General features: G+C 49.0%; 1 protein-coding gene across 1 annotated transcript in view; it reads right to left on the reverse strand.

The window, feature by feature from the left end:
- The window catches only part of TIPE3 (TNF alpha induced protein 8 like 3), a 73,102-nt gene extending 65,108 nt beyond the window's left edge, over nt 1–7,994 (reverse strand). Inside the window, exon 1 of the mRNA XM_084817100.1 lies at nt 7,603–7,994. Within this exon, the coding sequence (XP_084673226.1) occupies nt 7,603–7,654 (52 nt within the window). The 5' untranslated portion in view covers nt 7,655–7,994. The remainder of the gene's footprint in view (nt 1–7,602) is intronic.
- Between the last annotated feature and the right edge of the window lie 5,131 nt (nt 7,995–13,125).

Raw genomic sequence — 13,125 nt, forward strand, 5'->3', positions numbered from 1 at the left:
TAGCTCCCTCTTTAGAATATTTTGTGTGAATGTTAGATAATATAGATGCTTGTTTTTTTGCATAAATGTTAGATTGTTTATGGCTTAATGTGTGTGTGTATCCATATTCATATCCATCCATCTATCTAATGAAAGTAGGATGCAGTGGATGAGAACTGAAAGGTTACAAGTGGCTGTCTATTTCCATCTGGGAAATATTGAATGGTATGCCCTAGATAAGCAAAGGTACCATCACAGCCCCTACAAGTAGATACGGCTGGAAAATGTATCCACACACCTCTTCGCCTGTGTGCACTTTTTTGTTACTGAATGTGTCAACGATGACTCATTTGATCTGCTCACTACACAGGATCGGATCTGGGAGGGACACATTTATCCATCCGGCATTTTTTAAAGGTCTTATCTGTTTTCCTTCCATGGAAAACAGCTGGTTCATATAGTCCCAACCAAGAGCTCACGCCTGTTTTTCAGATGTTACCAAATTAGCTAAACACAGAATATCACCCATGCTAAAGGCATGACCACCAGTGGAATTTGTTTCTCTTCCTTGGTGAAGTATGCCAAAAGAGTGAACGCAATGCATTGAGGAAAAGTGCCATATATGTTTCTTGTTTATTTAAGGCAGTTCTCATTGCTATTCATTTAAGTCCAATTACTTAATTGGTCCCAGGGCATAGTTTGAAGGCACATGAGGCAGCCACCTTGCTGAAGCTAAGCAGGTTTGGGTCTGGTCAGTGCTTGGAGGGGAGACCACCTAGGAACCACATGTAGCCACCTTGAGTTCCACAATGGAAGAAAGGTGGGATATAAATGTAATAAATAAATAAATAAATAGATAGATAGATAGAAATGTAATAAATAAATAAATAACTGGATCAAAAATCTAACTAACTAACTAACTAACTAACTACAAGACCATCTTTAAGAATTTAGATCCTTGCAATGGGCACTGGTTTAGGGTTCCGTATTTAAGATACTTCTGCCCCATTTCTCCTAGGCCTGAGGAGGCTCACACCATTTATATGTAAAATAGCCACTTGCCTATGGTGAGCAAGAATCATTCTCAGGTGACCCGATAAGGAAGTTCTGACAAACTGGAAGAGGCTGGGGGAAGATATGCACACATTCATTTTATTTATAAAACCTTCTGATGAGTAGATAGACAGAAAGATGTTCAAAGAGCGAAGACAGGACAGAGAGACATTCTGAGTGTGGTGGAAATAGTTTCACTTTCAACTCTCTTCTTGTGCCCTGGAAACCAATGCCTCAGAGGCAGTGCATGCACAGGGCTACATTTACAATTGCCTCCACGGAGACTAAACACATGGAGGTGGGGTGGGAATGCACCTGTTGGCCATGACACGACATCACATGCCTGCCCCTGATGTCAGCACATTTGATGGGATGCCTGAAAAGGGGAGCCTTTGGGTGGCGGGGAGGGCTTGGGCACTTCTCTCAGACTGAGCCCTTCTTTTCCACCCCAAAAGACATTTACCTTCCTCTCCCTCTGGGCCCCAAATTGGCACCACCTCCCAGAGAATGAGAGAGGACAACATGTATGGAGATTACTGCTCCTTCATCCTTGCTCCTCTCTCTGCTTGCTCGCTCAGTCTAGTGATCAGGCAGCAACAAAAAGGAGGAGCAGCAACAAAGAGAAGGAGCAGTTGGACTAGAAGTGGGCCCCTACTGGGTTGGGAGCCTCAGCAGGTGCCCAATGATGCTGACCCCTGGCGCCAGCCCTGCATTCAATCTGGCTGTGAAGGCAAATGAGTCATATAACTGCTTCCAGCACACTTTAGACCAGCCTTCCCCAGCCTGGTGCATAACCATATGGTTTGGACAACAACTCCCCACATTCCTGACTATTGTATATATGGCCAGTAAACCAATGACCTAGGGAGGTGGTGGGCTCTCCCACACTGGAGGCATTGAAGATGAAGCTGGACAGCCATCTGTCAGGGATGCTCTGACTTGGATTCCTGCACTGAGCAGGGGGTTGGGCTCAGTGGTCTTATAGGCCCCTTCCAACCCTATTTTTCTACAATTCTATGAATCCCTGACAATTGATGGTATGTATGAACATGGAGCATCCCAGAAACACTCTCACCATGAACCACAATAGATCCAATAACTCACCCACCCTAAACAACGTCAGATAAAAAAAAAGTATGAACAAAAGAGCCCTGATGGGTTAGACAAAAGAGCCCTGATAGGTTAGACAAAAGTCTATCTAGCCCAGCATCCATTCCCACAGCAGCCCACCAGATGCTTCAGGGAATCCTATAAGTAGGGCACCAAAGGAATCGCTGTCCCATGCTGCTGCTCCCTTAGCGATTGGTATTCAGTGACATACTGCAACTGGCTCTTGATATGGTGTATAATTATTCCAAAGTTACAGCTAATATCAGGGGTAGGGAATGTGTGGCCCTCCAGATGTTGTTGGACTAGAAGTCCCATCAGCCCCATCCAGCATGGCCAATGTTCAGGAATGGTGGAAGTTGTTGTCCAACCACATCTGAAGGGGCACGAGTTCCTCGCCCATGAGTTTACAGGGACCAACATGGGCGAAGTCTTGTACAAGCCAAAATCGTCACAAGTTAGCCATGCCCTTGCTAAACACAAAGCTTTGTGGCGCCCAACTGCACGACTGCATCACAGTGCATTTGTGGATCACAACTGTGGAGCTCAGAGTGCCATTTCAATGCCAGCAAACCTGCTCTATTATTTACATTAACATCCCACTGCTCCTGGAGAGGAAAACGGAGGAGCAGTGGTATAGCGATACAATTTGAAGTGCAGATGTTCATCATGATGGTCCCCCTAGCCACGCCCCCAAGGAGAGTCCAAAAATTCAGGCAACTGTGTTGATCCATGTCAACAAACCACTTGGAACATGTTTTATTGCCCTCTCTTGAAAAGCTAATGGGTCTTAATTGCCCATTCAGGACCAAGTCAACCCAAACTATTTTGCATTACAACAGGGAAAAATATACCGTTGCTGGGAAAATTAATTTCCCTCTAGCTTCTCTGAGGATCGCAGCTAAGCGCAGATGGAACAGGGAAGTCTGATGAGGTCAACATCCCTGCTAATCAAAAAGCGCTGGCACTGCGTCCCTGTGAGCCCTGGCTGTACTACACTACTGCGGAGGAGAACAGTGGAGCATTCTGGCCAGTATCGCTATTACGCTTGCATTATGTACCCAACAGAAATAAAAGCCATTTTAACTTCAGGTTGACAGTGAAACCACCTCAAAATGGGCACGTTGGTCCCTGATTCTCCATATAAATGATCGGGAGTGACGAAGGGTCATCTCAAGCGGCAAGGCCCGGAGGTCCCAGCGGAAGCATGGAGAAGCCTCTTGGGCAAAATGTCCCACCTTCTGCAAGCTAAGGGGGAGGAGTGCCCAGCCAAGAATGCAGGTGCCATCACTCAGTGGTCAAGCACCTGCTTGACGTGCAGAAGGTTCCCAGGTTTGATCCCTGGTGTTGCCATGAAAAGAGGGTCAGGCAGCAGGTGATGAGGAAAATGTGCTCTGGCTGAGACCCTGAAGAGTGGCTGGTACATCAGAGTAGACAGCCCTGGCTTGGATGGGCAAATCACATGAACTAGTAGAAGACAGCTTCCTGTGCAAGCTGCCACTGGAATAAACCTTACATACATGCAAGTGGAACAGGGAGATTAGCTCTACGATCCATCACTGGGAATAAGCACTCCATCATTTTGGGGAAGCCGGCAAACGTCTCTTATGTCTTACCTCTTTATTGTGTGCTCATATTTTTATATACACAGAAGTAAAGCTAGAAACACCCTGGTCACTTAGGATGCAATCTCATGCGTGCCTAGATGGAAAAATGTCCCACAACTCCCAGAGTCCTTGGCTGAGGAATGTGGGGAGTTGTACAACTTTTTTCTCTCTCTCTGTCTAAACATGCATAGGATTGTGCCCTTAACATTTTGGGGTGGCTCCTTCAGACCCCTTCAGCAAACTTCTCTGTGGGTTTATGGGAAAGCCGTTGCTTCCAGATATTCCCCCAAACAAAACAAAAATCCCATAGCACAGGCTGCTTTTACGAATGCACGGTGGCTTCTGAACACATGGATATGGTGGGTGATGAGCAGAAATAGCCACTTGCACAAATTCACATGACTGATTTATTTATTTATTTCTGACATTTCTATACTGCCCAATAGCCAAAGCTCTCTGGGCAGTTCACAGCAATGGGGGGAGCAATCCTATGGCTGCTAGTCAGTGGCCAGATGGCCATAGGATATGTCGGTTTCTGGGAACCGACCTTCCCCCCTTCCTGTGCTGCCTCTCAGGCAGCTCGGAACAGCCTTGTGCTCCGCACTCAGAAGAGGAGCATGGAGTGGCGAGAACAGGCCGTTCTGGGGGTGTTCCAGGGCAGGGAAGGCAGAAATGCCAGTATGACACATCCTATGTGTCGTCTGGCAGCCACTTCCCCCGGTCCGCCTTCCTGAGGCTAGACAGCCAAAATTGGCTGTCTAGCCACAAACGCAGGGCGGCTGAAGTGCAGAGGGGATGATCCCCTCTGTGCTTCTCCTGCCCTATGTTGGATAGGAAGTCACCTCCGAGTTCGGAGGCGGCCACCTATCCCCATAGGACTGCGCCCTAAAACTGTGAAATACAATATGAAAGTTTCAAAGTTTCAAATGGCAATGTAAAATAAAAACCGAAATGAAACCTAGCAGCAATGCAAAGAGTTAAAACACAGTAACAGATTTAAAATAACAAAAATCAGAAAAAAACTAAAATGCCTGGGGGGGAAAGGGTCTTTCCCTGGTGCTGAAATGAGCACAGCGGAGACACCAGGCAAGCCTGTCTTGGTGGTGATGTGGATGCAGGATGAGCCTCTGCTTCCCCACACCCTGCTGCCGCACACAGTTACACACACACACACACACACACACACACAGAGTCTGTGCAAAGCAGTCTTTCTAAGAGTGGCACCATTACAGCAGGGCTTTGGTGAGAGGTCCAGGGCTCTGCTCAGCAGAATGAACAGGAGGATTCCCATACACAGGCCTGGCTAATCACATTATGGAATAAGTGAAGAAATGCACATGACCATCCAAAGCCGCCTTCCCCAAAGTGGTGCCCACCAGATGTTGTGGACCACAACTCCGATCAGCCCCAGCCAGCACAGCCAATGATCACGGATGACGAGAGTCCAAAACATCTGAGGTGGACTGATCTAAAGAGAATCTAGAACTAAATGCACCACTGCTCTCTGACATAGGGACTCTTCTGAAAACAGAGGCCTGGTGCTACATTGTTCAGTTCAATCTTCAAGCAAGAACATCATGCCTTGGGTCAGTTCAAGGTGTGCTAAGAATCAGTGTGAGAGGATGCGGCCAGGATCAGTGGCTGAGGGCGCAATCCTATGCACGTTTAGACAGAAAAATGTTTTAAAACCCCTGGGAACTGTAGGTTTTTTTTTTCCTGTCTAAACATGCATAGGATTGCATCTTTAGGGGCTTTCAAAGGAAGAGGACAGATTTAACCATTAGCGCCATTGCTAGATGGAACACTCATCTGCAAAGGTGGCATGCTGCTGAATATCAGTTTCTGGGGAACATGAGCGGGAGAGTGCTGTTGTGCTCATGCCCTGCTTGGTGGCTTCCCATAGGCATCTGGTTGGCCATCGTGCCGCCTTGAGTGCTACTTTCTTCGTAGAAAGGCGGGGTACATACGACATAAAAATAAATAAATTGTGGGAACAGAATGCTGAACTAGACAGGCCTTCATTCTCATCCAGCACAGCTCTTTGGATGTTCACATGAGTTAAAAAGTCCCATTAATTTCAAAGGGTCTGCTCTGAGTAGGACTAACATTGGCTACAACCCAATCAGACCTCAAGAAATGTTCTTGCAATCCCTTCTCTTTATAAAATACTTGTGGATAAGAAAGAACTGGGCATGTTTAGCCTTGAGAAGAGAAGACTGAGGGGAGATAGGATAGCGCTCTTCAACTTCAAGTACTTGAAAGATTGTCCTAGAGAGGAAGGCCAGGATCTCTTCTCCATCATCCCAGAGTGCAGGACACGGAATAATGGGCTCAAGTTACAGGAAGCCAGATTCTGGCTGAACATCAGGAAAAACCTCCTGACTGTCAGAGAATATGACAATGGAGCCAATTCCCTAGGGAGGTGGTGGGCTCTCCCACACTGGAGGCATTCAAGACGAGGCTGGACAACCATCTGTCTGGGATGCTCTGACTTGGATTCAAGCATTGAGCAGGGGGTTGGACTCGATGGCCTTGTAGGCCCCTTCCAACCCTACTATTCTATGATTCTATGAATTATGACTGGTGATGGCTTGGGGGGGCAGGAGTCTGGGGGGGGGCAGTGGTTGTAGTTGTGTATGTGTGTGTGTGTATGTGGGCGGGGGATCAATCCAGATATCAGGTACAAATTATCAAAATTCTAGAGGTTTCTCCTTTCTCGAAGCTACACTAACAATTTCCACGCCTTCCCATTCCATCACCATTTTTAATCTCACCAAGGCTTAGCCCCAGAAAAACTTGTTTTTGTCGCTGCCTGAGGTCAGTCCTGGAACAGGTGAAGCTATGCTCAAAGTGGCAAAGGTACAGCGCCTTTTCAAAAGTGCCAACACATCCCACATCTAGAAGGATGGGTAAAGGCTTTGGTGTAGGAAGTGGTGCCTCCAGACGCCTCTTGATTTTAAAAAACAGGCAGGGCTGACATGCACCCCTTGAACCAAAGTCCAAAACGGTGTCTGTGAAGCACAACTGGAATCAGGAAACTCCAGCTGAGAAATACATTCCTTACATTTAAAAACAAAAAACAAATCCCACCTTTCCTCCACATACTCCTCTTTTTGCCTTACAACAACCCTGCGAGGTACGTAAGACTGAGAAATTGCAACTGGCCCAAAGACACCCAGTAAGCTCCGTATCCCGGTGAGGATCTGAATGGAGGAGCGTTCCCTAATCTAAGCCCAACACTCCAACCACTTCACCATACTGCCCATGTTCTATACAAGGGAGCAAGATGACCAGGGCTAGCATATCATCTGTGACAATCAGCAGCATATACTGTATTTTATTTTATTTTGCTACATGTGTGCCCAGACTCTTCTCCACCGGTACTACGAAAATGGTCCGTCCCACAAACTCCACCCCGGGCAATGTTACAGGCCCACGTTTTATAACCCCAGCACCACTAATGGGCCTCTGAGCATGTGTAGAGAGGAACATTTCCGCGCCCAAGCCAGCCAGCCAGCCAGCACAGACCACGTGTGAATAGTGTGCGGCGGCGTTCTTCCACAGGTCCCCTAACTTGGCCACGTCCGACTGAACTCCAAGGCGAGTTTCCTCGCGAGGAAGCGCGCGGCGGTAACAAAGGAGGCGCGGCGAGCAACTTGGGGGCCGCGCTTCTGCCGAGCAAACTCGTCGCCTCCCTCCCACTCCGCCGGACTTCGAAGCAGCCAGGACCCCCCCCATTAATAACTGCTCCCCCCCCCCAGAAGATCTTCTCTCGTGGATGCAGCCGGTGTGGGACCACTCAGGCTCCCCCCGTCCTGCAAGCGGGAGCACCCCCCCCCCCAAGTGCCTGGCTTACCTGCCGAGGAAACCAGCTCCGCGTCGCTCAGCTCCCCGGAATCCGAATCCATGGTGGTGGAGAGGGGGGGGCGGGGGCAGAGGAGCCGCCGCCGCCGCCTTTGCTCGGCACCAATTCGGATTCCGCAGGAGCGCCAATGCCTCGCCGCCGCTCGCGGAAGCGCGATGCCCAGCTGACTCGGAGCGAGCGAGCGAGCGAGGGAGGGAGGGAGACCACGGGCTGCCCTCCCGCCTCGCCTCCTCCCAGCCCAGCGCCGGCTCTGTTCCAGCACAAGCCGCCGCCGCCGCCGCCTCCGCGCGTAAAAACGCGTTGGGCTGCTTGCGCGGGTGGAGCAAAGAGGGCGGCGGGCGGCGCTGACTCTTTTGAGGGACGGCGGCGGCGGCGGGGGGCGGGCGGGGAGGAGGACTCAAGCAAGACCAGTTTGTTTCCGGAGCCCCCCTCCCCCCAGCTGCAGCAAGCCGGTTTGGATCCGATCGATGGCCTCTTTCCAGCGGAGGCGGGTGGCGCCGAGTTCAGCGGGGCTGTGCGCCCACTCTGGGTTTCCGGCAGAACCAGTCCGGACTCTAAAGGAGCTAGCCAGGGTGCTGAAGCCCTTTGGGGGGATTGGGCTCAGCACCGCGGAGAACTCCGTGAGAGCCCTGATCGAAACCCAGAGCGGCTGCACGGCCCCGCTGCGCTCGGCGCCTCCGGCCTCGGCCGCCTCTTCTTTTGCGCGCCGCAGGCGGCGGCAGAGGCGTGAGTGGGGGGCAGTTGCCCGACTCCCCAGTCGAATTGCCGGGGGACCGCTGGAACGTAGGAAGCTGCCTTACGCGGTGTCAGACCCTTGGCCCATCAAGCCCAGTATCCCCGACACCGACTGGCAGCGGGTCTCCAGGCAGGATTCTTTCCTCGCACTACCTGGAGAAGCCGGGGATCGAACCTCGGACCTTCCGCGTGCCAAGCATGCGCTCTATGACCCTGAGCTGCAGCCCTTCCCCCTGGAGCCCTTGCCACACCCGAAGGGCAATAACTGACTGCCGTAAGGGTAGGACTTTCCTCGCACTACCTGGAGAAGCCGGGGATCGAACCTCGGACCTTCTGCGTGCCAAGCATGCGCTCTATGACCCTGAGCTGCAGCCTTTCCCCCTGGAGCCCTTGCCACACCCGAAGGGTAATAACTGACTGCCGTAAGGGTAGGACTTTGGGGCAGGAGTCTGGGCCTCCCTCTGAGGAACGAGCAGGAGGGCTGAGCGAAACGCGGCAGGGCTGCCTGACCACGTTTTTGAAGTAAGCGAAAGAATGCAACACTGCTATCTAAAGATAGCATCCACCTAACGATCCCCATCCATCCCCAATAAGCCGTTGAATCCTGCCTCTAAAATTCCCTATGGAACACCATGGTGACAGTGCAATCTTATACGTGTCTACTCAGCAGCAGGCCCCACTAAGTTCAATGGGACTTGCTCCCAGGTAAGTGAGCGTAGGTTTGCAGCCCGACCCTGCAATCCTATACAGGTCAACTCAGAAGTAAGCCCCTTGAGTTCAGCGGGACTTGCTCCCAGGCCAGTGAGTGTAGGATTGCAGGCTGAATCATAAACTTTCATGGGGGCTGTCTATCTTGTGATGAATTTAAAATGTGGCTTTTTTGTGAACCACCCAGAGAGCTTTGGCTATTTGGCAGTATAGGAACGAAATAAATAAACATCGTGTGTTTTTTTATTTAGAAGAGCGCTATTAGGCAATTGTAGCAGACTCTTACCTAGGCGTAAGACTCGTTGAACACATGAGACTTAAGGTGCAATCCTATGCATGTTTCGACAGGAAATCGTCCTAGAAGTCCCAGCATCCCCCAGCCAGCTAGGACGATTTCCTGTCAAAACATGCATAGAATTGTGCCCTTACTTCTGGGTAGACACACACACAGTATTGTGCCGTTACTGGGCATGTGTGCTACAGTTGCCATTCTGGATATTTTGATCCCCTCCCACAAGGTACTGAAGTTAAATATTTGAATGGGGATCGGAAGCATCTCTTGACTTCTAGGCAGCCACACAAGCTGTAAAGCACCATCTATTTGCCCCATTTTTCTCCTGCCTTATCCTCAAGGAGAAAATGGCAGCACACGTCATACTTCCATCAACTGATTGACGTGTATGCTGTCTTTCTACAGAATTGTACCGAAGACATAATGGTTATTCCAAAATTTGATTTGGTCGTAACAACAGTAATACATAGTGAAAGATGTAACAGTAATACATAGTAATACCCCCCCCCCCCCGGCTAACAATCACCATCAGCATCATGATAACAAACAATCCATTAACAATTCAATATTCAGGCAGAAATACAACAACAGCATTTCTAAACAACCCCACAAATACATTCAAAAGTATAACACTGACAATAACAACAACAACTGCAACAACAAGAAGATTCAGTTATTCACACAATGATATCGTTGTGTGCCACATAAAGCCACAAACGTCAGACGATGTCAGTGGGCATGGCCATGGCCGCTGATGTCATCTGACCAGCAGAGGGCCCTGTGGGGGCAATTCAGCCCCCCACCCACAAATGGTTCAGCACCCCTGCGGGTGATGGAGCGGCCAGTCTAAGTTCCAGTTTAAAGAACAAGTTTCATAAAAGATGATTGCTGGGGCCTTGAAGTTGCCCGTCAACAGGAAGCACCTGGACACAGCAGGCGGGGCAGCAGGCTCAACCGGTCCCCCGGTCAGTCAGCCTCCCTCTGGAGAGATGTGCTGCATCTTTATTTAAATGATAGTAACCACTGCTAACTTTACATCTTTGCCCATAAAGTAGCATATGCAAGTATTATGCCAATCTGTACTTTCTTTTGTCCCTTTTGGCGATGCCACCTTCTTGACTTTGGGGAGGGGTGGAGGACAGGAAACCAGGTTGCAGTGAAAACAGAACAGAACTGAAGAGGGCTGTCTGTAACCATGAACAGGAGCATGTCACACTGCAACATTTTGTTGCAGATCTCGCCGGTAACACCTGTTCTGATACCAAGCTTCACCACTTTGGCTCCCCTTCTTCCTTCTCTGGTGGACATTGTATTCATGATGTCCTTTGCAACAGCCTGTCCTGACCTACTTCTATTACCCCCCACCCCCAGCACAGGGTTGCAGTTGCAGCCTCTGTCTGTTCCTCTCCCCATACCTCTGTGCCCCCTGCTTTATTTCGTTTTGATTAATTTCCTGCCTCTGTACATCACATCCTCTTCCTTCCTTCCTCCAATATACATACGTGTATGTGCGTGCGTGTGTGTGTGTATATTGTGTGTGTACAAAATCAACTGAATGGTGCAGGAAATTAGTAACTGTTGTATTTAAATGACTTGCAGGGAGAAAGTGCTAATTTAAATTGGTTAAGACTTTAATTACTACGCTGGAGCTAAGGGAAAAATCATACTGCAAATTCAATGGTAATAATTAGGCCTAGTTGGTTATAGAAATGCTTTCAATTGGGCATCCTTGTAGTGCTCAAGCAGTTTTGGTGCTGGCAATGCCCTCCATGTGAAGCACAGCAGTTATTATTACAGCCACTAAGAACAGCAAACACCATTGGTATAACTTCATCCTTATTGTGACTGATAAACACGCACACGCTAACCGGAATGAATTCACAATCCAGGATGATTCACGGCTCCAGTTGCCAACTTTTCAAAAAGAAATCCAGTTCCCATTTTTGTACTTTGAACAAGAGATTAATCTGTAGACCCTTAGCAGGTGATACATTTATCCCATGCTATGAAAAACACCCTTTGCCAATTTCTGCAGTCCAAGTTGCTATTGAAAACACTGCGAGGCAGGGCAGAATTGTTTCCTTTGATCAGTTGGCAACCCTATTTATGCCCATTCATTGCCTAGCAAACCTCTTGACAAGAATCCCCTCCCTCCCCCCATGCTGCTGGAGCATTCTCTTCTCATCATCTCCCAGAAACATTTGCAAAAATTGAACTTCCTTTTCACCTTTGTAAAAGCTGGCTCCTAATACAGACATTCCAAAGCCTTAACATTTCCATTCCTGCTCTCTAGTGCGAAGCTTTAGCCAGTATCCCACGAGAATGTGAAGCCGGAAGTCCTTCTTTCAGTCTTACCTCAGCCTTAGATGAGCCCGCATCTCTCTTCCTCAGTCTCCTCTCTCCAGCAATCCCACTCTCCACTCATGAGCCTGCAGAACGAGCAGGGAAGGGGCTTTCTGAAAGGTGCTAGAACTGGCCTACCTTACAGGGGTGTTGTACAAAACTATTAACTGTCCTCGCTCCAGGTCCTTGCAGCAGGGCTGGAGAACCTGTGGCCCTTCAGAGGCTGGTGGACTCCGACTCCAGCAAAGGGTTTACAGGGAGAGCAAGAGAGTTGCACACAGTGGTGGAGGCAGGAGGAGCATCCTCCTCCTTCCCTCCCAACTGCTGCCACACCACTATTGCTGCTGCTGTGCATAACTCTCCCACTCTTCCTGTAGGCACCAGCAGGGAGAGAGAGGGTTGTGTGTAGCAGTGGCAGTGGAGGTCCTCGAGCTGGCCCGACTTGCACAGGTCAAGTCAGGCCAGCTCGTGGACAAGTGAGCCTGGTTCCAGGGGGCCGACCTGTTAAAAGCGTGGCGGACTTACCCCCCCCATGGAATCCTCCAACATCCCTAACTCTAAATAGGACGTACAGCACCTTGCGTAAAGATTCACACCCCTTTGACTTTTCCACATTTTGTTGTGTTACAACCTGGAATTAAAATGGATTTAATTAGGATTTCTTGTCACTGATCTACACAAAAAAGTCCATAATGTCAAAGTGGGGGAAAATCTACATATTTTATAAAATGATTTACAAATAAAAACCTGAAAAGACTGGATTGCAGAAATATTCACCCCCTTTGCTTCGGCACCCCTAAATAAGCTCTGGTGCAACCAACTGACTTCAGAAGTCACATAATTAGTTAAATGGAGTCTACCTGTGTGCAATTCAAGGGTCACATGATCTCAGATTAAATGCACCTGTTTCTGGACAGTCTTTGAGTTTGTTGGAGTGCATATCTAAACAAACAGCATCATGAAGACCAAGGAGCTATCAAAACAAGTCTGGGATAAAGTTCTGGAGAAGCACCAGTCAGGGTTGGGTTATAAAAAAATATCCCAAACTATGAACATCCCTGGGACAACTGTTAAATCCATTATTACAAAATGGAAAGAATATGGCACAACCACGACCCTACCTAGAGCAGTCCGTCCACCAAAACTCAGTGACCAGGTAAGGAGGGCATTAGTCAGAGAAGCAACCAAGAGGCCAATGGTAACTCAGAAGGAGCTGGACAGATCCACAGCTGAGATGGGAGAAACCGTCCATGGGACAGCTGTCACCGGGACACTCCACAAAGCTGGGCTTTATGGAAGAGTGGTGAGAAGAAAACCATTGCTAAAAAACCCCCATATCAAATCATCATTAAAGGCAGCTGCTGGCGAGAGCACATCACTCCAGTGCTGAAGGAGTTGGTTACCAGTTGTTTTCCGGACCAAATTCAAGGTGTTGG

Source organism: Heloderma suspectum, chromosome 11 (assembly GCF_057233095.1).
Source record: "Heloderma suspectum isolate Gila_16-S chromosome 11, 16-S_ref, whole genome shotgun sequence".
Lineage (NCBI taxonomy): Eukaryota > Metazoa > Chordata > Lepidosauria > Squamata > Helodermatidae > Heloderma > Heloderma suspectum.